This window comes from Sparus aurata, chromosome 14 (genome assembly GCF_900880675.1).
Source record: "Sparus aurata chromosome 14, fSpaAur1.1, whole genome shotgun sequence".
Classification (NCBI taxonomy): domain Eukaryota; kingdom Metazoa; phylum Chordata; class Actinopteri; order Spariformes; family Sparidae; genus Sparus; species Sparus aurata.
The window spans coordinates 25,365,567-25,390,754 of record NC_044200.1 but is presented as its reverse complement, the minus strand read 5'-3'; the positions used below and the strand labels follow the sequence as shown (position 1 = coordinate 25,390,754).

Here is a 25,188-nt window from a genome sequence, read left to right as displayed (position 1 = left end):
TACTCTGCAGGTTTCACTCAAGTACACAATGAAATAAACTGCAGAGAGTCCCTGAACGCATCATCACTGCAGAAACACTTTAATGATGATTGACAGCTGTTAAAAACCAGAGTCTCAGTCACACCTGAATATTTCATCTGATTTGAAACATTACAAATATGTAAATATGGAGTCTGTTGTAAAACATGTGGAGCAAACAAAAGACAGATGGACAGATGAATATATGATGTTAAAGCTCCTACATGTTCATACACAGACTGACAGTCAAACATCAGCTGTGGTTACTGGACTTCAGCACAGCTTCTGCTCTGTACAAACACCACATGGTTACTAAATGTAATGATGCTTCTCTGAAATCAAAGCAGTGATTTGCAGGCTTCAGTCAGACTGATCTGTACGGTGGCCCTGAAGGTCAAAACACATTAACATCTCAGATTACAGAAAAGATGGGACAGTGTTCTTGTTTGTAATTGGACAGAACCTGAGTGATATTTTGTGAAATGTTGTTGTGTTTGACCTTCAGGGCCACCGTAGACCTGAGAGCTGTGACACAGATCAGCTGATCAGTTCCTTAGTGTTTTAGAGAGATCACATGTGATGAATGAGGACGACTGTCTCTACACATCCTGTGATGCTGTCAGCTGTAATCCAGCTTTACTTCCTGTAGACATGAACACAACAACAACAGTCGTCTTCACATCAACTCAACACCAGATCACAACAAGCTTCTGGCTCGTCTGATTGGCTGACTGTTCTCTCTCTGTCTTTCTGTCCAATCATGAAGCCTGTCACCGTTCTCCTCTCACAGCTTCACTGAGGAAAACAGGAAATACTGGATCTTCACTTTGATACTGACTGTGTTCAATAAAATACTGCTGAAGCCAGCGTGGACTGACTCTAACCCTCTACTCACCAGAGAGCCTCCAGTCTACAGTGTGGACTGTCCTTCAGCTCAGACAGCAGCTTCACTCCTGAATCCTGCAGGTTGTTGAGTCTCAGGTCCAGCTCTCTCAGATGGGAGGGGTTGGACTTCAGAGCTGAGGCCAGAGAATCACAGCTTATCTTTGACAAACTGCAGCTCTTCAATCTGAATAAATGAATAAATGTTGAAGATAAAAATCAATTTAAAATCCAGTCAGATGTGTTCAGGTTTAAATGGGAACCTTAACATCACTGTGTCCTAATTAAGGGTGCTCGGATTGCCCTGACACCTCTGTGCTGCCTTCAAATTAAGTTAATAAATAATATAGATAGGTTAATGATTATAAAAGCTTGAAAACGTGTGCTTCATAAGTTAAAAGGTTAAAAACAGTTGATTTATCTTTATTACTTCATGTTCTGTGCTGCCACCTACTGGTCACAGGTTGATGCAGGCATGCACACTCTGCAACACATGCTTCAGTTAAGCTCAGGCAGGCAGGAAGAGCACTGCTTGGTGCATGGACCTTTGGTGGCTTCTGCCTTGGAAATCATGTGTCTGTGAGTAGTATGTGTAGATTACCGCTATGTTCTCATATTCATAAGGTTTTAAAATGTTGTAGATTTCTTTTATCAGGTTAGCTAAACATGTGCTCTGCTAATTAGCATCAGATAGCTCTGTTCTGCAATTGAAGTTAGTCAAGCTGATTTTTAGGGTTAGGTGAAGTACTGTGCTTGCTTTGTCATAGATAAGCTTGTTATGTCTACATGTACATGGAAAGTTGTGTACTGATGTATGTTTTATCTTTGTCATGTTTCAGTTTCACAATAAAAAGCAAATGTGGAAACAAGTCTTCAGTAAAACCAAGAAAAGTCAAGCCTGTGTTTATTGGAGAACATTTGGATGTTAACTGGCTGTCTAGCTTTGCATTAGTGAATGCACTGCAAGGGCAGTACAACCTCCCCACACCTCAGGTGAAAGGGAATCTCCCCTCCTCTCACATCCTGACATCTTCTCTACCATACATTGATATTTGAATCCAGAACTGTTTAATTCCCGGCAGTTAGAATAGTTTATAATTAAAGTGAGCCTGTAAAGAAAGACTAGTGAGTAGATGAGTCTCCGTGTTCACTGTGAGGACGTTTAATGTCCCCGACAACCTCTGTAGTCTCATTCAGACACTCGTTAGCAACCGCTAACTGTTTTTAACACATTAAGAGCTTCATAGTTTAACTGTGGGACATTTAATGATGGAGTTTATGTTGCAGAACAAAACGTGTAAATATGTTCAGCCTATGGTAATCACAGGCCTTATTTCACACATTTAACTGAAAACACATTCAACAAACTCACAGACTTTGAGATGAGGGAACAGGATGTGCTAACATGCTAACATGCTAACAGATTTCTGGTTTTAGGACGACAGACTACACCTCTCTATAGGGAGGGGAAATCCCACCCCTTCAGGTAGACCTCATGGGACCTGATTTTAGTCAAGAAAGTGTCTGTTTGAGGTAAATAAAGTAAAATCTCATGTAGTTTTGTGTTAAACTGCTCAGTGAACTACTTTGTCTCACACAACATACGTCACCAACACCAAGATGGCTGCCACCTTAACACAGAAGAAGGTGTGGTCATACTGACAGCTGCAGTTATGTGAAAGGAGAGTTGGTCAGTTCTGTGAGCTGCTGATATTCAGGACGACTCTACAAGATTTCAGTCAGGGTTAAACCAGACGTCACTTAATGACTGTCGGCTGTGTCGTCTTTATATTCACATATTTTCACAGTCTTCTGTTTTATTAGTTATATGACAAACTGAGACTTTCTGGAGAAAATGTTTATTTTAAACCGACAAACATCATATGTGAGATTCATGACACAATTCAAAAGAGAGCAGAAAATAATTTGTCTCTTTTTTTCTGAAATTAGGCCCCAGGTGGCCGACCAGAGGGGGCGTGGCTTCACCTTTCTATTGTGGATCATCATCATGGTGACATCATCCCGTCAACACAACATTCACCCACCTGTTCACACCAACACACATTAATAAATATAATTAAAGTGTGTGTGTGTGTGTGTGTGTGTGTGTGTGTGTGTGTGTGTGAACTGAAGGGAATGTAAAAATTCTGTTCTAGATTTGAATTTAATAAACACAGAGAAAAAACACATGAACTGACCTCAGAGTCTCCAGTCTACAATTTAGACTCTCCAGTCCAGAACACAGCAGCTTCACTCCTGAATCCTGCAGCTTGTTGTCAGTCAGGTCCAGATGTCTTAGATGGGAGGGGTTGGACTTCAGAGCTGAGGCCAGAGAAGCACAGCTGATCTTTGACAGATGGCACCACCACAATCTGAATAAAGTATAAATGATGAAGATAAAAATCAATGTATAATCCAGTCAGATGTGTTCGGCTTTAAATGTGCAGATCAACATCATCCATCCATCCCTCCATCCATTCATTGTCTGTAACCACCTTATTCCTATTATGGGGTCACAGGGGTGTGCTGGAGAAAATACCAGCTGTCTCTGGGCAAGGGCAGGGTACACCCAGGACAAGTCGCCAGCTCATCGCAGGCTTGCACCTTGCAGACAAGGTGCCAACTGCATATCAATTTGGGGTTCAGTATCTCGCTCAAGGACACTTCAACATGCAGCTCAGCTCAGCTGGGAGCTGGGATTTCAATCAGCGACCTTCCAATTACTAGCCGACCTGCTCTACCCACTGAGCTACAGCCGCCCCAGCTCAACATCACTGTGTACTAATTAGGGGGGGCTCCGATTGTTACCAGATGATATTGGTTCTGAATAGTTTGATGGATGGTCTCTAAAAGGGCCAATCAGAATGGATGTATGGCAGAAAACCGTGTGTATTACCATTTCCACGCAAGCTTCGGCATTTATCAATTTGGACGTGAGCGAAAGCTATGATCAGATCTCAAGTCAGGTCTGGCTCGTGTACACAAATCTGAGTCTTGATTTGCGGTGCAGCACAGCAAAATCTGGCTGAGTCTGAAAATAATTATTAAACAAACCTCAGCTGTCAATAAGGATAAGCAGTCACATATTTAGATCAAAAGATCAAACAGATCAAAACGGATTCTTAAAACGAATAAAACAAAATAAAAAAAATTCAATTTTAAAAAAAGCCCACGTTTTCACTGATACCAATTTTTTGTAAAATAACGTATGATGGGCTAAAAAGCCTAACATGATAACTAATAAACGGAATATCTAATAACCCCACTGGCAAACCCTGCTACAGAGCAGGAACGCAGATTCATTAGTGCGCACACACGCACACGGGTCACAGTGGAGTGCTGCCTCGGGTTGCTGAAGGGTAGGTGGCTCCGTCTTGGACCAGCAGGGGGAACGCTGCTGTATACCCCAAGTGTGCGATATTATTTTGGCCTGTTCAGTTTTGCACAACATTGCATTAGTGAATGGAGTGCCTTTGATGTGCCGGCGCTGCCAGGATGCTGATCTCCATCACGGAAGAGTGTATCTTCTTGCCTGTGTTTCTTCTCTCCATGTTTGACCTCAGTGGGCGAGGCCTCCAAACCAGGAATATTTAAGGACGTAACATGTTAATGACGATCTAATTCAGCCGCCGCATTTTTCAAGACCCCATCATTCGTACGCTGGGATTGGTCAGATATGAACGTTTCATAAATCACACGTTCTGCGCTCAGATCTGCACCTGTTTTCACGCTAGATTGATAAATGAGGGCCCAGATGTGAGATTCATGACACAATTCAAACATGTGTGTGTGTGTGTGTGTGTCTGTGTGTGTGTGTGTGTGTGTGTGTGTGTGTCTGTGAATGTGTGTGTTGTGATCCGAGCTGAGACAAACCCAGAAAACAAGTGAACTCAAGGAAAGTTCAAACTTCTATTATACATTTAAATTTAATTAACACAGGGAAAAAACACATGAACTGACCTCAGAGTCTCCAGTCGACAGTTTGGACTCTCCAGTCCAGAACACAGCAGCTTCACTCCTGAATCCTGCAGCATGTTCCACCTCAGGTCCAGATGTCTAAGATAGGAGGGGTTGGACTTAAGAGCTGAGGCCAGAGAATCACAGCTGATCTCTGACAAACTGCAGTACCTCAATCTGAATAAGAGAAAATGATGAAGATAAAAATACATTTATTATCTAATCAGATGTGTTAAGGTCTTAAAGTGCAGCTCAAAATCAGTGTGTCCTAATTAAGGATTCTCCGATTGTAATCAGACGATATTGGTTCTGAATAGTTTGATGGGTAGTCTCTAAAAGGGCCAATCAGAAGAGCTGATCAGTTAAACACAGGAGACAGTTTCTCTTTAATACATGCAGAATGGAGAGAAGAGCCACAGTGTTCTCTGCAGTCTTCCACATTGTCTTGACTTCTACACAGCAGAACGGTGGTTACATACATAGGTAGGAATTGCTAACATGCTAACAGATTTCTGGTTTTAGGATGATAGACTACACCTCTCTATAGGGAGGGGAAGTCCCGCCCCTTCAGGTGGACCTCACAGGACCTGATTTCAGTCAAGAAAATGTCTGTTTTTGGTAAATAAAGTAAAATCTCATGTAGTTTGGTGCTAAACCGCACGGTGAACTACTTCATCCCACTCAACATTTGTCACCAACACCAACATGGCCACTGCCTCAACACAGAAGAAGGTGTGGTCATACTGACAGCTGCAGTTATGTGAAAGGAGAGTTGGTCAGTTCTGTGGGCTGCTGATATTCAGGACGACTCGACAAGGTTTCAGTCAGCGTTGAACCAGACGTCACTGAACGACTCCTAGCTGTGTCATCTTTACTGAGACTGACAGACTGAGAATTTCTTGAGAAAATGTTTCTTTTAAACTGACAAACATCATTTGTCAGATTCAGGACACAATTCAAACCAGAGCAGGGATGATTTGTCTCATTTTTTCCAAAAAAAAATCCCAGGTGGTAGACCAGAGGGGGCGTGGCTTCAACTCTCTATTGTGGATCATTATCATGGTGACATCTTCCAGACAACACAACATTCACCCACCTGTTCACATCAACACACATTAATAACTAGAATTATGGTGTGTGTTTGTGTCTCTGCTGTGATCTGAGCTCAGAGAAACCCAGAAAGCAAGTGAACCGAAGGAAATTTCAAACTTCTGTTCTAGATTTGTATTAAATAAACACAGAAGACAAACACATGAACTGACCTCAGAGTTTCCAGTTGACAGTTTGGACTCTCTAGTCCAGAACACAGCAGCTTCACTCCTGAATCCTGCAGCTTGTTGAGACTCAGGTCCAGATGTCTCAGATGGAATGGGTTGGACTTCAGAGCTGAGGCCAGAGAAGCACAGCTGATCTTTGACAAACTGCATCCCATCAATCTGAAAAAAAGAATAAATGATGAAGTTAAAAATCAATTTCTGATCCAATCAGATGTGTTCAGGTTTAAATGTGCTGCTCAGCATCACTGTGTCCTAATTCACGGTGATCCAATTGGTAGTGGACGATATTGGTTCTCAATAGTTTGATGGGTGGTCTCTAAAAGGGCCAATCAGAAGAGCCGATCAGATAAACACAGGAGACAGTTTCTCTTTAATACATGCAGCATGGGGAGAAGAGCCACAGTGTTCTCTGCAGTCTTCCACATTGTCTTGACTTGTATACAGCAGAACAGTGGTTACATACTTTATGACAGGTGTTATCATGCCTTCCCCAAGGCAGTGACCCTCTGATGTTTTACTAGGGCTGGGCGATTATGCTAAAAACAATGATCATGATTATTTTGATTGATATTGAAATCACGATTAATAAACAAGATTATTCACTGATTTCAAAAAAAGTATCTATTGAGCCATCAAAACTCAACTTTAAATATAACTTTTAGAAAAACAACCAGATAGATTAGTAACAAGTAAAAAAGTAAATGATAATAATATTTGTATGTTTGCGTGATGGCAACACGTACCGCTTGTCCAAAGTGTTGACCAGTATCTTGAAGCCTGGGTTGCTAACTGTACTGATAGGACACATGTCCTTAGCTAGCATGATTGTCACAGCCTGCGTTATCTCTCGCTGTCGCCGGGAGCCGGTGGGATATGGAGCGGCACTGTAAAGAGTGTCCTCAATGGAGGACTGTGTTGCGGTGGCGGTGGCTGTGGCTGAAGTTGACGCTCTTGCACTTTTTTGGGTCTTTTGCTCCTTCAGTACTTTGTCATAGACCACTTCATGGTTAAATAATTTTGTCGTGTTGCCCTGGGGTGCAGACACGACGGTGTGACAAACTTTGCAAACAATCTCCTTCTGCTCCACATCCGACGATTTGAAGCCAAAATGTCTCCAAATGACCGAAATTGATGTCCTACCTTTCTTTTCAACTAAAGGCTCAGGCTGCTTTTCTGCCATGTTGTCAATCTCTCGTTCCACAATGATCCACATTAACACACTCACTGCTGCAGCTGCAGGCAACACAGGTGCGTTCACTATGCTTTTACAGCGCAGTAATTTGCATACACGACGCGCGGCGGCACGTTAATCGTTTTTCTTCGATTACAGTGTTTTCATGATCGTGAGAAGCCAAAATCGAAATCGCGATCAAAATTCGATTAATCGCCTAGCCCTATGTTTTACTGGACCATAAGTGTCATCCTAGCTGCCTTCTGTTATCATCCTTATATGAACTCCTCACCTGTTCTATCCCTGACACCTCCCCACACCTCAGGTGAAGGAGAATCTCCCCTCCTCTCACATCCTGACATGTTCTCTAACATACCATTGATATTTGAATCAAGAACTGTTTAATTCCCACCAGTTAGAATAGTGTGTAACTAAAGTGGGCCTGTAAAGAAGGACTACTGAGTAGACGAGTCTCCATGTTCACTGTGATGACGTTTAATGTCCCCAACAACCTCTGTAGACTCATTTAGACACTTGTTAGCAACCGCTTACTGTTTTTAACACATGAAGAGCTTGATAATTAAACTGTGGGACATTGAATGAGGGATTGTTGGATGTTGGAGAACAAAATATGTTAATATGTCAAGCCTGCTGTAACCACACACCTTATTTCAGACATTTAACTGAAAACACATTCAACAGATTGACAGACATTGAGACGAGGGAACAGGAAGTGCTAACAAGCCAAAAGATTTCTGGTGTTAGGACTACAGACTACGCCTCTCTATCGGGAGGGGAAGTCCAGCCCCTTCAGGTGGACCTCATAGGACCTGATTTCAGTCAAGAAAGTGTCTGTTTGTGATAGATAAAGTAAAATCTCATTTAGTTTTGTGTTAAACCGCTCAGTGAACTACTTCGCCTCACTCAACATACATCACCAACACCAACATGGCCGCTGCCTCAACACAGAAGAATTTCTGGTCATACTGACAGCTGCAGTTACGTGAAAGGAGAGTTGGTCAGTTCTGTAAGCTGCTGATATTCAGGACGACTCTACAAGGTTTCAGTCAGCTTTAAACCAGACATAATTTGACGACTGTTGGCTGTGTCGTCTTTATAATCGCATATTTCCAAAGTCTTATATTTTATTAGTTTTATGACAAACTAAGACTTTCTTGAGAAACTGTTTCTTTTGAACTGACAAACATCATATGTGAGATTCATGACACAATTCAATCGAGAGCAGAAAATTATTCATCTCATATTTTCTGAAATACAGTCCCAGGTGGTCGACCACAAGGGGCGCGGCTTCACCTCTCTATTGTGGATCATCATCATGGTGACATCCCTACGGTGGCCCTGAAGGGCAAACGACAACCACAAATAGAAAAACACAACAACATTAACAAAAACACAGTCACAAAAACAAAAACACAATCACATTAACAAAAACACAATTACATTAACAAAAACACAATCACATTAACAAAAACACAACATTAACAAAATCACAATTACATTAACAAAAACACATAACAAAAACAAAAACACAATCACATTAACAAAAACACAACCACATTAACAAAAACACAACAACATTAACAAAAACACAATTACAAAAACAAAAACACAACAACATTAACAAAAACACAATCACATTAGCAAAAACACAACAACATTAACAAAAACACAATTACATTAACAAAAACACATAACAAAAACAAAAACACAATCACATTAACAAAAACACAACAACATTAACAAAAACACAATTACAAAAACACAACAACATTAACAGAAACACAATCACAAAAAAAACAAAAACACAATCACATAAACAAAAACACAACAACATTAACTTCTACCGGAAAAGGTAGGTACCTTCTACGGCACGGATCAATGCTGATTGGACGAAAGCACGTCCGTCTTTCTAACAGGTGGGAAGGGCTGCTTTACGCCACACCAGAGGGGTGTACTGCGAAGCCAGTTTAGTGGGTTAACGAGGTATGTTGAGTCTAAAGCCAGGCTTCCCTGTACTACAAAGTTAACCCGGCTTGATCACCATGGTAACTTATGCTTAGCTCATAACCTGGTCCCGACCAGGTTATGTTCAGAGTTTCAGCTTAAAATCGGCTATAAAAGCGCCGCTGTTTCACTGTGTAACTCATTCGGAGATGGCGTCACCATTCATTAAGAATCCGGTGGACCTGGGAGCAAGAATAATTCGGGCAGCACTACAACGTGAGGGGCTTCTTCGAGATCGCGCTGATCCGCTGGCATTTCCTAATGAAATTCTCTATGAGCGATATAGATTTTCAGCCGAGGGAATACGGTACATTTGCTCACTTATTGAGCCGAGTGTCAGGAATGCCACTCGAAGAAGCTGTGCGCTCACTGTCGGGCAAACTGTTTGTGTAGCCCTTCGTTTTTTTTCCACGGGAACCTACTTACATTCAGTTGGTGATGCAGAAAATCTGAGCAAGAACACACACTGACAAAATGATGGGGCAGTTTGGCTACATACCTCTTTGAATGATGTTTTTGTATTTGGCTCTAACTTGCTGCCATGTCCAACTGCTGTTTCCACATCTTAATAAAATGCAATGTGAAATATTAATTAGGCCAACCTAGTATATATTTGTCACAGATAATGAGTAAAGTTAATTATTTCTTTGATGTGGCCATGAATAAACTGATGAACTGATCACTGTTTCACCCGTTGTAGGGCAGTGTACGCCCAAACACAAATCTTACAGGCTTGAGCTATTTTCACTGTCAAAAAGGTCTTTATTGTCATTGTACAGGGACAGTAGCTACATTTGCTTGTTCATCCCGACACAGTAATACAAAAAAAAAAAAAACACTGAACATTTATAGCCTACGCACACTCAGCCACGCTTTCAATAAAACACACACGCGCATTCTATAACTGAGTAAAATATGCCCGGGATCGATCCATTTTCGCACGGAAGTAGAATAATATGACGTCAAATGCCCCCTTTTACATGTACGTGCGCAGAGCACAAAGCAGAGAACCGGACTTGACAAATTAAGTTGATAACCACCGTTGCAGTACCGTTTAACTCTGATTGGGGACTTGGGGCTTTGTTGAGCTGCATCATGAGCACAAAGCCTGGCTATGCTGAGCCCCCTTCGCAGTACAGGCCTCAGGTGTGGCGTAAAGCAGCCCTTCCCACCTGTTAGAAAGACGGACGTGCTTTCGTCGAATCAGCATTGATCCATGTCGTAGAAGGTACCTACCTTTTTCGGTAGAAGTTAATGTTGTGTTTTTGTTAATGTAATTGTGTTTTTGTTAATGTTGTTGTGATTTTGTTTTTGTGATAGTGTTTTTGTTAGTATTGTTGTGATTTTGTTTTTGTGATTGTGTTTTTGTTAATGTAATTGTGTTTTTGTTAATGTTGTTGTGTTTTTGTTTTTGTGGTTGTGTTTTTGTTTTTGTGGTTGTGTTTTTGTTAATGTGATTGTGTTTTTGTTTTTGTGATTGTGTTTTTGTTAATGTTGTTGTGTTTTTGTTTTTGTAATTGTGTTTTTCTTTTTGTGGTTTTGCTCTTGTTAATGTGATTGTTTTTTTGTTTTTGTGGTTGGGTTTTTGTTAAAGTCCGTGTAAACCAAAATCAGCCATTTTCTTCTAAACACATTAAACAGGTCATAAATGTGTTTACTTAAAACATGTAATAGCCATTCGGCCATGTAGAATTTAATTTTGGAGCTATGCTCACAAACAGTTTTTCAACATTTCTGTGTTCAGGATTTAATGGGCGGGTCAGAATTCATGCAAATCATAGCCGCGTTACGTAATGGGGCCATATGATTTGCATAAACCCCGCCCTGCTGCGGAAGTGGTATAAATACGTTCAGCGCGTCGGCTTCAGCGGTTCTCCCACTCACTCTCCAGTCTCGGATAGCATTGCTTACAATAGTTTGCAGTTGGCTAACCAGTCAACCAGTCAGCTAACCAGCCATGTCTCCTCCACATCGCTCTGCATCTTTCCTGGATGCCACAGTGTGCAGGGTGACGGCGCTGTTAGCTTATTTAAGTTTCCTTCGGATGACAACGTATGGAAACGGGGGAGTCCGTTGACGCTGGTCAACTCCGTCCCCGGCTTGCATCCTCTCTTCCGCAGACGAGGAGATGTGGCCGCTGCTGACCGCCGCTGACACTCTCTGTCCCGCTGACGGCGGGTCCCACCGGCATGATGTGGCCGCCGCGCTGCAGCCGGCCCTCCGTCCCGCTGACGGCGGGTCCCACCGACGGCGGGTCCCACCGGCTTGATGTGGCCGCGCCGCAGCCGGCCCTCCGTCCCACTGACGGCGGGTCCCACCGGCATGATGTGGCTGCGCCGCCGCTGACCCTCTCCGTCCCGCTGACGGCGGGTCCCACCGGCGGTATGTGGAGGTAGTATCAGGGTCGCATTATTGGTGAGCCATCCCAGTGTGAACGGATAATCCGGAGGCGCGGAGCGAGGGCGTGTCGGTCTGACAGTCTAACTACAAAGGTCCTTCACTTAACTAAATACAGAGAAATGTCCCACAAAGCAACGTTACATGACCGAGCAAAAGTAACGTAGTAACTATAACTGTCTTTAGCAACTTATATGAGGAAAACAAATACCACAGCTGTATGTGGAGAAGCGTCTGTCCTCCTGTCCGTCCCCTCCCCGTCCTCCCGACTCTTCCTCACATTTCTGCTCACAAAACAGCGTCTGTCACGCTTGTCACAAGAGTGTTTAACTCACGAGTGTTTGACGAAAATAAATCACCACGACCGCCAGCCCTCCTGACCGAGACTTCAGGAAACTGTCCCCCAGAAAACAGCCTCCGTCCCCGCGAGTGACAGAGTCAGACAGCGTCCTGTTTACTGATGGTGATTATGTATAATTATGTAATTTAGCACGAAAAACGTAACTCCGTCACTTTCCAGGATGTTTAGTGGGTCAGGATCTCAATCACTACACGTTATAACAGCATCTATATGATTATAAACTGTCCGCGGGTTTAGATAGACAAGGGGAACACCTGGGGAACACCTGGGGAACACCTGGGGAGACACCGACGTCATTAACATGACGTGTAGCCCCCGCCGCATGGGCGTGGTTCCAGCGCCTCTAACTGACACGCCCCCAGCGTTTCACAGCAGAAAGAAGTGCTTGTTTTTCCATGATTTTGAGACCTAATTTTATATACTTAACAATCTTTTTAATCTTTCAAATTTGGCTCAGTGGTCAATGATACATGTTTCTTTGGTGTGACAAACACATAACACAATTTTTTTGCCGCTTTACACAGACTTTAATGTGATTGTGTTTTTGTTAATGTTGTTGTGTTTTTGTTTTTGTCGTCAGGTTTTTCTTTTTGTGGTTGTCGTTTGCCCTTCAGGGCCACCGTACATCCCCCTGTCAACACAACATTCACCCACCTGAGGCCTGTACTGCGAAGGGGGCTCAACATAGCCAGGCTTTGTGCTCATGCTGCAGCTCAACACAGCCCCAAGTCCCCAAACAGAGTTAAACGGTACTGCGACGGTGGTTATCAACTTACTTTGTCAAGTCCGGTTCTCTGCTTTGTGCTCTGCACGCGTACATGTAAAAGGGGGCATTTGACGTCATATTATTCTACTTCCGTGCGAAAATGGATCGATCCCGGGCCACATATTTTACTCAAGATGAGCAGATTCTTATTATGCAGGACTATGAAGAATTTAAAGAAACCATCACGGCAAAAAGTAACACTGTCGCCGCCAATAGAGTGAGGGAGGGCTGCTGGCAGAAAATTGCTGACGTAAATGCTTAGGTTAACAGTGATTAATATTATGATCAATATTATATTAAGCCCATAGTGTTTTAATTTCTGAAAGCTCAATATTGTGCAACTTTTACATATTAACCCTCATTAATTTAAAATGTAAATAAACTGAAGCAACAACTATCTTTTTTCATTTTTGAATGATGTCTATATTGTTTTCACATTTTACTGATCTCAGTTATAGAATGCGCGTGTGTGTTTTATTGAAAGCGAGGCTGAGTGTGCGTCGGCTATAAATGTTCAGTGTTTTTTTTTCGTATTACTGTGTCGGGATGAACAAGCAAATGTAGCTACTGTCCCTGTACAATGACAATAAAGACCTTTTTGACAGTGAAAATAGCTCCAGCCTGTAAGATTTGTGTTTGGGCGTACACTGCCCTACAACGGGTGAAACATTGATCAGTTCATCAGTTTATTCACGGCCACATCAAAGAAATAATTAACTTTACTCATTATCTGTAAAATAAATACTAGGTTGGCCTAATTAATATTTCATATTGCATTTTATTAAGATGTGGGAGCAGCAGTCGGACATGGCAGCAGTTAGACCCAAATACAAAAACATCATTCAAAGTGGTATGTAGCCAAGCTGCCCCATCATTTTGTCAGTGTGTGTTCTTGCTCAGATTTTCTGCATCACCAACTGAATGTAAGTAGGTTCCCGTGGAAAAAAAACGAAGGGCTACACAAACAGTTTGCCCGACAGTGAGCGCACAGCTTCTTCGAGTGGCATTCCTGACACTCGGCTCAATAAGTGAGCAAATGTACCGTATTCCCTCGGCTGAAAACCTATATCGCTCATAGAGAATTTCATCAGGAAATGCCAGCGGATCAGCGCGATCATGAAGAAGCTGCTCACGTCGTAGTGCTGCCCGAATTATTCTTGCTACCAGGTCCGCCGGGTTCTCAATGAATGGTGACGCCATCTCCAAATGAGTTACACAGTGAAACAGCGGCGCTTTTATAGCCGATTTTAAGCTGAAACTCTGAACATAACCTCGTCGGGACCAGGTTATGAGCTAAGCATACCTCGCTAACCCACTAAACTGGCTTCGCAGTACACCCCTCTGTTCACATCAACACAGATTAATAACAAAAATATAGTGTGTGTGCGTGCCTTTCTGTGTTAGTGTGTTTGTGTGTGTGTGTGTGAGAGAGAGAGAGCGAGAGTTGTCATCTGAGCTTAGACAAACCCAAAAAAAGTATACTGAAGGAAATTTCAAACTTCTGTTCCAGATTTATATTTTAAAAAACATATGAACTGACCTCAGAGTCTCCAGTCGACAGTTTGGACTCTCCAGTCCAGAACACAGCAGCTTCACTCCTGAATCCTGCAGCTTGTTGTTTCCTCTCAGGTCCAGCTCTCTCAGATGGGAGGGGTTGGACTTCAGAGCTGAGGCCAGAGAATCACTGCTGATCTTTGACAAACTGCAGCTCCTCAATCTGAATAAAGAATAAATTATGAAGATAAAATCAATTTATAATCCAATGAGATGTATTCAAGTTTAAATGTGCAGCTAAACATAACTGCATCCTAATTCCGGGTGCTCCGATTGGTATCAGATGATATTGGTTCTGAATAGTTTGATGGGTGGTCTCTAAAAGTGCCAATCAGAAGAGCCGATCAGATAAACACACAAGACAGTTTCTCTTTAATACATGCAGCTTGGAGGGAAGAGACACAGTGTTCTCTGCAGTCTTCCACATTGTCTTGACTTCTACACAGCAGAACGGTGGTTACATGCTTTATGACAGGTGTTACCCAAGGCAGTGACCCTCTGATGTTTTACTGGACAGTAAGTGTCATCCTAGCTGCCTTCTGCTATCATCCTCATATGAACTCCTCACCTGTTCTATCTCTGACACCTCCCCACATCTCAGGTGAAGGGGAATCTTCTCTCCTCTCACATCCTGACATCTTCTCTACCATACATTGATATTTGAATCCAAAACTGTTTAATTCTCACCAGTTATGATAGTTTGTAACTAAAGTGGGCCTGTAAAGACGGAATAGTGAGTAGGTGAGTCTCTAGATGAGTCGCTGTGATAATGTTTAATGTCCCCGACAACCTCAGTAGTCTCCTTTAGACACATGTTAGCAACGGCTAACTGTTTTTAACACATGATAAGCTTGATAATTAAACTGTGGGAAATTAAATGATGGATTTTATGTTGGAAAACAAAACGTAAACATGTGGTAAGCCTGTGGTAACCACACACCTTATTTCATACATTTAACTTAAAACACATTCAACTAACTCACAGACCTTGAGATGAAGGAACAGGATGTGCTAACATATTAACAGATTTTTGGTTTTAGGACAACAGACTACACCTCTCTATAGGTAGGTGAAGTCCCGCCCCTTCAGGTGGACCTCATGGGACCTGATTTCAGTCAAGAAAGTGTCTGTTTGTGGTAAATGAAGTAAAATCTCATCTAGTTTTGTCATCATCCTGTGTGTGTATGTGTGTGTGTGTGTTGTGATCTGAGCTCACACAAACCCAGAAAACAAGTAAACTGAAGGAAATGTAACCCTTTTGTTCTAGATAAATAAATAAATCTAATAAACACAGGAACTGACCTCAGAGTCTCCAGTTGACATTTTGGACTCTGCAGAAAATCACACAGCAGCTTCACTCCTGAATCCTGCAGTTTGTTGTCACTGAGGTCCAGCTCTCTGAGATGGGAAGTGTTGGACTTCAGAGCTGAGGCCAGAGAATCACAGCTGGTCTCTGACAAACTGCACCTCATCAATCTGAATAACAAATAAATGAAGTGAGTTTAGAAGACAATGTTCCTGCTCGTAATCATTCAGTGTTTAATCATCTGTTCAGAACTGAAGAAGTTTAGAAAACAAAGCTCGAAACAGCTGAACCCAACAGGCTGCCAGTCCAAAACTGTTAAAGAGAACTCTCATTAATATTAATGACAATGTGCTGCTGCTTCAATAAAGACGTAGTGACTCCACCTCTTATACTCTACAGCTTCACCAGAGGCTCCATCTATACAAACTTATGTTGCGCAGCCAAAAAGAAACCAACAGAAACTGACTGAAGATTTGATTCTACTATTTCAGATCAAATCATCCTGAGTTTGAAAATTTCAATCAGTATAAACGTCACATATCATCGTAAAGGTTCTGGACAACACATGTTTGTTATCGTCTGACAGAGAAGAAAACACTGGTTTCTGTTTTTATTCACAAAAGCACAAAGGAATCAAATGATTAAGAGGTTGACAGAGAATCAACCAGTGATGAATGTTTAATGTTATATTAAATCTGTTTTAAATATCAAGCTGAGCAAAATGCTCAGAGTCAATTGGCATCAGTGGGCGGCTGTGGCTCAGTGGGTAGAGCGGGTCGTCTAGTGATCCAAAGGTCACCAGTTCGAATCCCTGCTCCCCCTAGTTGCATGTCGAAGTGTCCTTGAGCAAGATACTGAACCCCAGTTGGCGCCTTGCATGGCAGCCTCCGTCATCAGTGTATGAATGTGTGTGTGAATGGGTGAATGTGGCATGTGTTGTACAGCGCTTTGAGCTGTCGTTAGACTGGAAAAGCGCTATAAAAATGCAGACCATTTACCATTTACCATCAAATCTATGAGGTCAGATCCCCTTCAGACCTGATGACATGAAAACTAAGATTTACAAAGTTTGGAATAATGTTGCGAAAGTGTGAACAACAGTTTAAAATTAATATTAAAATGTGATTTAAACATGTGAAAACAACATGTGTGAAATAATGGTGTCACATTTATAACTGACATCAGTAGTGTAACATTTTCAATGTTCTAACGTTTGTCTTCAGAGTTTCAGACAGTCAACACGTGCAGTGTGTTCAAACAGCGATGACATTAATCAAATCATCAAAGCTCCTTTTTCAAAGATACAACACTTTCTATTCACAGATTTAAATGTGAGTGGGGCCACACCTTTTTGGTGTCAGATTAGGACGGTCTGTGTCCAACAGCGTCTGTCACTTTAAAAGCAACAATCCAACATTAACACACATCTCACTGTGTGATTGGTCACCTGAGTGGAGGTGAGAAAGGAGGCGGGGTTTGAACTTCTCTCTCAGCTCTTTGTTAATTTGTTACACAACTATTTCTGTCACTGTTTATATGAACAGCTGAGTGAAACACTATGAACGTCTTCAGCAGAGACTGTCTGAACATGTGACACGTCTTCTCCATATTTAAACCATTGTTGTGTCTCCAGCAGCTCTTCACTCCACCTTTGGCTGTTTGGAACAGCTGTGAACACTTTGAGCTCCAGATGTGTTCAGACAACACGTCGTACCACTGAGCTTCTTTCTACAAATATCCGAGCCAAAAGCTCTTAAAGAAAACCAGTTCAGCGGATTTGCAAACAGAAGTGAATCCAACATCCTGCTTCTGTACGCTGCAGGCACAGTGAGCATAAGAGCCAGGTGAACTCTGAACCTGCCTCTGGTGCACAACTGACCACAGTTACTCTAAAGAATTATTTCACAGTTCCAGCACTGATCCATCTCATTCCTACTGGCTGAGGAAATGACCTGAAGGAAACTGCAGAGGAATTATGGGATCGTTCCTAAGGAATTGTGGGAATTGTAGTTGGATGTACGGACTAAGCAGCCTGGGACGTCATTTTAATCACACGACAGACTTCAACGACCAAACAGAAAAGTTCTCCACCATCGATTCACCTTCAACTCAAACGAGCAGCTCTGTCTCACACACATAGAAAGCTGTAATCAAAGCACAGATCTTCATCACCACTGTCATCTCCATCAACACACAGCTGACTGACTGAGAGCTTCATCCTCCATCATCTTCATCACTGATCAGACTGAGCTGTGTGTGTGTGTGTGTGTGTGTGTGTGTGTGTGTGTGAACTGAAGGAAATGTAAAACTTCTAGATTTAAATTTAATAAACACCGAGAAAAAAAACATGAACTGACTCCAGAGTCTCCAGTCTACAGTTTGGACTCTCCAGTCCAGAACACAGCAGCTTCACTCCTAAATCATTTAGGTCATTGAGACTCAGGTCCAGTTGTCTCAGATGTGAGGGGTTGGACTTCATAGCTGAGGCGACGACTTCATAGTGAGTTTCTGAGAGTCCACAGTCAAACAGTCTGTGAATACAAATAATAAAACATTTAAATCAGATAAAATCGGACACTTTACTATGAAAACAGACTCTATACATTTTACATCACAAAGCACGTGAACATGAGCAGCTTTAGCTCAGCTGGTCAACTGTTCGGCCTGAGCTGTTCAGTCACCGATCACAAGGTTTGTAGTTTGAAACTTGAGCTCCTCGGCTCCACAAGAGCCTCCAGACTTTGAGCTGCCTGAGGAGATCAGCTGGGCTGAATCAGTGGCCCATTTTAAATCACCCTCAAAACACACCTGTATAAAGTGGCTTTTAACGGCTGATTCTGATGATTTCATCTTTGTTTTATTTGGTTTGACGTATTTCTGTTTGTCCATTTTCTTCATTCAGCTGTCTTTATATTTATATTTGTAATTGTCCCTGTAATACTTTTCTTGTGACTCTTTCATTGTTGTGCTCAATCTTTGATGCATTTTATTCTGTCGCTCCATCTGCTTTTCATCTCTCATTTCATTCATTTAATGCCTCCCACTGCGTAAACACAAGAATTACAACTAAACATTGTGTTAATATCATTTTATAGGTAATCATTTTCTCCCTTGGCTGAGTTTAATGTTTTGGAAAACAAGATGACTTCATGTCATTTCTACTCTGAGCTACTGCTGCTCGATTATGGCAAAAATCGTAATCACGATTACTTTGATTGATATTGTAATCATGATTATTAAAGATGATTATTCATTGATTTGAGAACAAGCACTTATTGAACTTTGAACTCTGGTATTTCTTTTAACACAGTAAGTTTGAACTGAAAAACAAGAAAAATGCAAATAAATAAGCGAAAAATATATCAATAAATTCTGTTTGTTCTGAGTCAGACTCCTCGAAACAGAAGTGTTTCCACACCATAGAATTTGCTTTACCTTTCTTCCCGACCAAAGGCTGCATTTCTGCCATCTTCTACCGTCTTTTTCTACACGTTTTTTTTTTTTCAAACACGCACTGGCAATATGCACTGGTGTGGCTGAAAGCGAAAATGTTCAGGTGGGGGTGGGGTGGAGTCCACAGGTGGAGATGGAAGGGTTCGCTGCATTTACCATACAAGACATGGCGTGCGGCAGAATGATAGTTTTATTACGATTGTCTTGTTTTCATGGTCGAGGGAAGCCAAAATCAAAATCAAAATTCAATTAATTGCCCAGCCCTACTCTGCGCTTGGTGATGATCATTTATTCAATCAGCAGGTTTAATACTTGTTTTGGTAAACGTGTATAGTGTTGAAGTTTTATATTATTCATGTGTGTAAAGTGTTGATCTTTAATACTGAAGTCTTCAGTTTTACCTCACTTCATAATGTGTAACACATCTGGACTTACTGAGCCTTTCTACAGTTCCTCACAGCTGGAATCAGTCTCTGTCGTCCCTCTGGAGATGTTCTGTACTTCTTCAGGTCCAACTCATCCAGAACCTCCTCTGACATCTGCAGCATGTAGGCCAGAGCTGAGCAGTCGAACACAGAAAGTTTCTTCTTTGATCTGTTCTCTGACTTCAGGAACTCTTGGATCTCCTGATGGACTGAGTGGTCGTTCATCTCCGTCAGACAGTGGAAGATGTTGATGCTTCTGTCAGGAGAGATCTCATCACTGTTCATCTTCTTCAGGTTGTTGATGGCTCTCTGGATGATTTCTGGACTGTTGTCTGTCTGACCCAGCAGAGCTGCTAAGAGTCTCTGGTTGGACTTCAGAGAGAGGCCATGAAGGAAGCGAACAAACAGGTCCAGGTGACCATTTTTACTGTCCAGGGATTTCTCCATGGCGCCCCTCAGGAAGTCATCCAGGGATGAATAATGGGTCTCATGGGTATCAACGCTTCCAACAAAAAACTTAGAAATCTTGTCAAGAAAAGACTTTGATTTTCTCAGGAAGTCCTCCACCACCTCTGTGTTCCTGCTGGTGAAACAGTGGAACATGTAGACTGCAGCCAGAAACTCCTGAACGCTCAGATGAACAAAGCAGTAGACTGTTTTCTGGAAGATCACACTCTCTCTTCTGAAGATCTCTGTACAAACTCCTGAGTACACCGAGGCCTCTGTGACATTAAGACCACAGCGCTCCAGGTCTTTTTGGTAGAACATGATGTTTCCTGTCTCCAGATGTTCAAACGCCAGCCTCCCCAGCTTCAGAAGAACTTCCCTGTCAGCCTCCGTCAGCTCCTGTGGACTTGTCTCACGTCCCTCATGGTACTTCTGCTTCTTCCTCTTTGTCTGAACCAGCAGGAAGTGTGAGTACATGTCAGTCAGGGTCTTGGGCAGCTCTCCTCTCTGGTCTGTAGTCAACATGTGGTCCAGAACTGTAGCAGTGATCCAGCAGAAGACTGGGATCAGACACATGATGTGGAGGCTCCTGGAGGTCTTGATGTGTGAGATGATTCTGCTGGACAGATCTTCATCACTGAACCTCCTCCTGAAGTACTCCTCCTTCTGGACGTCAGTGAAGCCTCGTACTTCTGTTACCCTGTCCACACATGAAGGAGGGATCTGATTTGCCGCCGCAGGTCGGGAAGTGATCCAGACGAGAGCCGAGGGAAGCAGCTTCCCCTGGATGAGGTTTGACAGCAGCACGCTGACTGATGACTTCTGTGTGACATCAGACACGACCTCATGGTTGTTGAAATCCAGTGAAAGTCTGCTTTCATCCAGGCCGTCAAAGATGAAGAGAAGTTTACAGACAGCGAGCTTCTCTGCTGTCACCTTCTGTAATGTTGGATGGAAAACATGGAGCAGCCTGAGAAGACTGTACTGCTCATCTCTGATCAGGTTCAGCTCCCTGAACGACAGCAGAACCAGCAGACTGACATCTTGGTTTTCGGAGCCCTCTGCCCAGTCCAGAGTGAACTTCAGCACCGAGAAGGTTTTTCCAACTCCAGCGACGCCGTTGGTCAGAACCACTCTGATGCGTCTCTGTTGGTCAGGTGAGGCTTTAAAGATGTCGCAGCACCTGATTGGAGTTTCACTGAAGGTCTTCTTCTTGGAAGCTGTCTCAAGCTGCCTCAGCTCATGTTGGGTATTAACCTCTTCACTCTGTCCCTCTGTGATGTAGAGCTCAGTGTAGATCCTGCTGAGGAGGGTTCCACTTCCTGTTCCATCACTTCCTGTTCCATCACTTCCTGTTCCATCACTTCCTTCAGTCACACGTTCACATCTCCTCCTCAGACTGATCTTATGTTCATCTAAAACCTCCTGCAGACCAACATTCACTGAAAAGAGAAAAATGTTTGAGAGAATTTGACAATCGGGGATTATTTTCATGATCAATAACAATCCATCAGTATCAGAATATATAAAGTTTGAGTCTCTTCGGGTCTTTTCATTGACTTTGTGTGTAATCTAGACAATCTAGTAATTTGTCCTGGTGTTTGGTCTGAATGCCTCCGAAGTCTCTAAATAATGTAATGACATGTAGAAGCTGAGATGTTTAAAGCAACATGATGTAACTTTTGGAGGTGAAAGCAGCAGCTTCAGAGTCGTGTTGATGGTCAGGTGTGTTGTAACAGGTGAACGGTGTCTCTGTCACTTGTAGGATCACAGCCTCACATACGTGTTCACTTCAACACGTAACATTGTGATGATGTCATGAGTTGTGTTTGTAGTCAGCACCTATATTACGTCTGACAAACTGTTACACACCTGGGATTTGTTTTTACTACAGTGGTGTTGCACTCAGAAACTGTGGGGGGCGCCAAATCACACAACATGAGAATTTCTCCATAATGTGGCTTTAACATGTTGAGATGTTCAGTGTGACTTGGTACAGTTTGTCTCTGACTGTCTGTCCACAGTCCAGCTGTTGTTCTGGGTCTTACCTCCACACTGGGGACAGGAGGAGTCTCCTGGTGAAGCAGACTGGTCCCAGTATGAGGTGATGCAGCGTCTGCAGAACCAGTGTCCACAGCTGGTAGAGACCGGATCCTTCAGGACGTCCTGACACCAAACACAGCAGGTGGGCTGCTTCTTCACAGAGTCATGACTCCTCTTCCTCTCTCTGTGAACACATTTCTTTACAACTACAATGATTTGATGATTGTTGTTAAAAACATCCAGATTTGGTCGACACTGTTGAGAAGCTCAGACGCTCACAGAGAAAAGTCAAAGTGTCGATACTTTTCATCTTGAATTCAGCATTTAGTGTGTCATGAAAATGATGTGTGAAGATTATCTCTCAGAACAAAACGTGTCAGTATCAGAAACTCGTGTTTGTCACAGAGATTATTTTCTGCAATAATCCAAAATCCAAGTGAAAAATCTGACAGGCTGTTTGTGGAGGGAGCCAGAGCGATGCTAACTTCAGGGTTAGCCTACAAACATACGTCATGGTTCCACCATCTATTTCATCCTGCTGAGATTTGTTAGTGTCCTCCAGGATCTGACTGAGTTCAGACATGTTAGTGTTCAGGAGACTTTCAAAGACTTTATGTTAGTGTTTCTTCAGTCCTGGAGCCTGATGTTACTCTACAGCAAAACATTACCAGCAAACACTGAATGAGTCGTCTCAGTGCTCTTACTTTGTGTCTGATGGTCCAGGTTCAGTACTGAAGACTGGAGGTTCATGTTTGGACCGGTCACTCTTCATAGACGGACAGATGGATCCTGGAGGTTCTGCTCTCTGTCTGCTGGACTGAACTCTGCAAACACCAACATGTTTTTATTCACATCACATGAATCCTTCATCAATAAAGTGATTTAAGAAGCTCTACAGACACAAACTGCTGCTGCTGTCCATAAAAAGGAGGTTTAAAAGTTTCTGTTTGTCCTCTTAGATTAGATTAATTTCTGGTTCTGGTTCTACTTGCTCAGGATTAAAAGTCTCAAGAACCCAACACTCCAATATGACAGGAGACATCACAAGCTGTGATCATCCTGACTTTTAGTCATTTTTATTGCAGCAATTATCTCCTGTTCACCGAAAAACCTCTTTTATATTCATGAAAATACAAAAAAGGGCAATTTCACTGCTTTTTTATACATCAAGACCACATGAGACTAAGAACCATCATATTTGTTCTGTCAGCTGAAGCCCACACCGGTTTGTTGTATAATTCATTCTCATTTCACTGACAACCAGAAACTGATCTCATGACAGTCAGAACCTTTTTGCACTTTGTCTCAACATGTTTAACAGGTTCTTCCAAATACATTTCTCATCAAACCTCAATCCAGAATATTTGAACTCACCAACATGTTTTTATTCACATCACATGAATCCTTCATCAATAAAGTGATTTAAGAAGGTCTACATACACAAACTGCTGCTGCTGTCCATAAAAAGGAGGTTTAAAAGTTTCTGTTTGTCCTCTTAGATCAGATTACAGATTTATAGCAGACACACAGAGGAACATGAGGCGGGAAAAGTCTCAACTATGGACACAAAAGACTTTTTAGTGGAAATCTGAATACATGAACACAAAATCAACAAAGCAAACATCATCATCACTGAAACATGAGTCATATAAATGAGTTAGTATCAGTCGTCTTACTTTGTGTCTGATGGTCCAGGTTCAGTACTGAAGTTTAGAGGTTCTTTTCTGGACCGGTCACTCTTCATAGATGGACAGATGGATCCTGGAGGTTCTGCTCGGTCCAACTCTTCCTCCACACAAACACTCATCTTCAGGTCTGAGAGGTGAAACATGAACTGTGAGCTCAGAACACAAAAATAAAGAAGAGAATCAAGAATCATTAGGGTTTGTTCAAGAGTCACACATGAAGAGAGAACAGGAAGTAATACACAATCTGTCTCCCCTTCACACACACACACACACACACACACACCCCTCTGGGCTCCTGGTCTTTAGTTCCAGTAGTTTGAATGTGTATTATTCAGCCTATCAGGACTTTGTGTCCACAGAAGAATCAAAGTGTTGACTTTATTCTAACATGTGTTTCCTCTACAGTCCACAGAGACTAAACTGACTCACACTCTCACAGTAACATCACAAACACCTTTTTTTAACACTCACCTGCCTCACACTTTAGTCTTCCTCCTCCGTCTTCTTCTGTCTGTTCTGCTCTCAACATGGAGTCTGACGGACTGAACACTTTCACTTCCAGCCTCTCTTCCTGTTGGTCAGTCTGGATCACATGATCCTTTTAACTGCAGCATTTTATTCTTATTGTCCTTGTTCATGGTAAACTGAGTTCCAGTCTTATTTCCTGTCTATTTGTTCTGGTTCTACTCACTCAGTATTAAAAGTCTCAAGAACCCAATATAACAGGAGACATCACAGGCTGTGATCATCCTGACTTTAGTTATTTTCACTGCAGCATTTATCTCCTGCTCACTGACAAACCTCTATTATATTTGTGAAAATATAAAAAAGGGCAATTTCACTGCTTTTTTATACATCTACACCACATGAGACTAAGAACCATCATATATTGACTGTCAGCTGATTACAGACCAGTTCATTGTGAAATTCATTCTCATTTCACTCATAACCAGAGACTGGGGAGACAATACACTGTAAAATTTTAGAGGATAATTCCAGGGGGGGGACAAGGAATAAAAGTTGTAATCTGTCAGCATCTTTTACCGCAATTTGACACTTCAGTCTCTATCTCTCCAACAGGCAGGCAGAAGACCTTTCTTTGCACTGGCTGAGTCCACCTGCACATGTCTAGATTTAAAACAAAATGATTGAAATCAAATTAACATGATAAATAAATGAATAAACTAAATTATCAGGCAAACATCTAAGTTTGTTTATCAGATTTCTCATAATCAGATAACTGCCTTTTTTTCATATGAAAGATATCAGATTATGCTATTTTCTCTCTCTCTCACACACACACACACACACACACACACACACACACAGTGTTGCATTCAATTTAAATTTTTCAATTTCAATGTGCTTTATGGGCATGCATGTCAGGTGAACAATATTGCCAAAGCTTCAAGGATTAT

General features: G+C 42.1%; 1 protein-coding gene across 1 annotated transcript; it reads right to left on the bottom strand.

Moving 5' to 3' along the window:
• Positions 1-802: 802 nt before the first annotated feature.
• On the bottom strand, positions 803-24,894 carry LOC115595949 (NACHT, LRR and PYD domains-containing protein 12-like). The gene is given in 13 exon segments (XM_030440796.1): positions 803-808; positions 970-1,087; positions 4,861-5,034; positions 6,120-6,293; positions 14,395-14,571; positions 15,711-15,884; positions 18,072-18,245; positions 19,603-21,481; positions 22,030-22,087; positions 22,089-22,266; positions 22,787-22,906; positions 23,759-23,897; positions 24,242-24,894. Coding segments are annotated over 13 exon segments (3,429 nt in total). The 5' UTR covers positions 24,300-24,894.
• Positions 24,895-25,188: the final 294 nt, after the last annotated feature.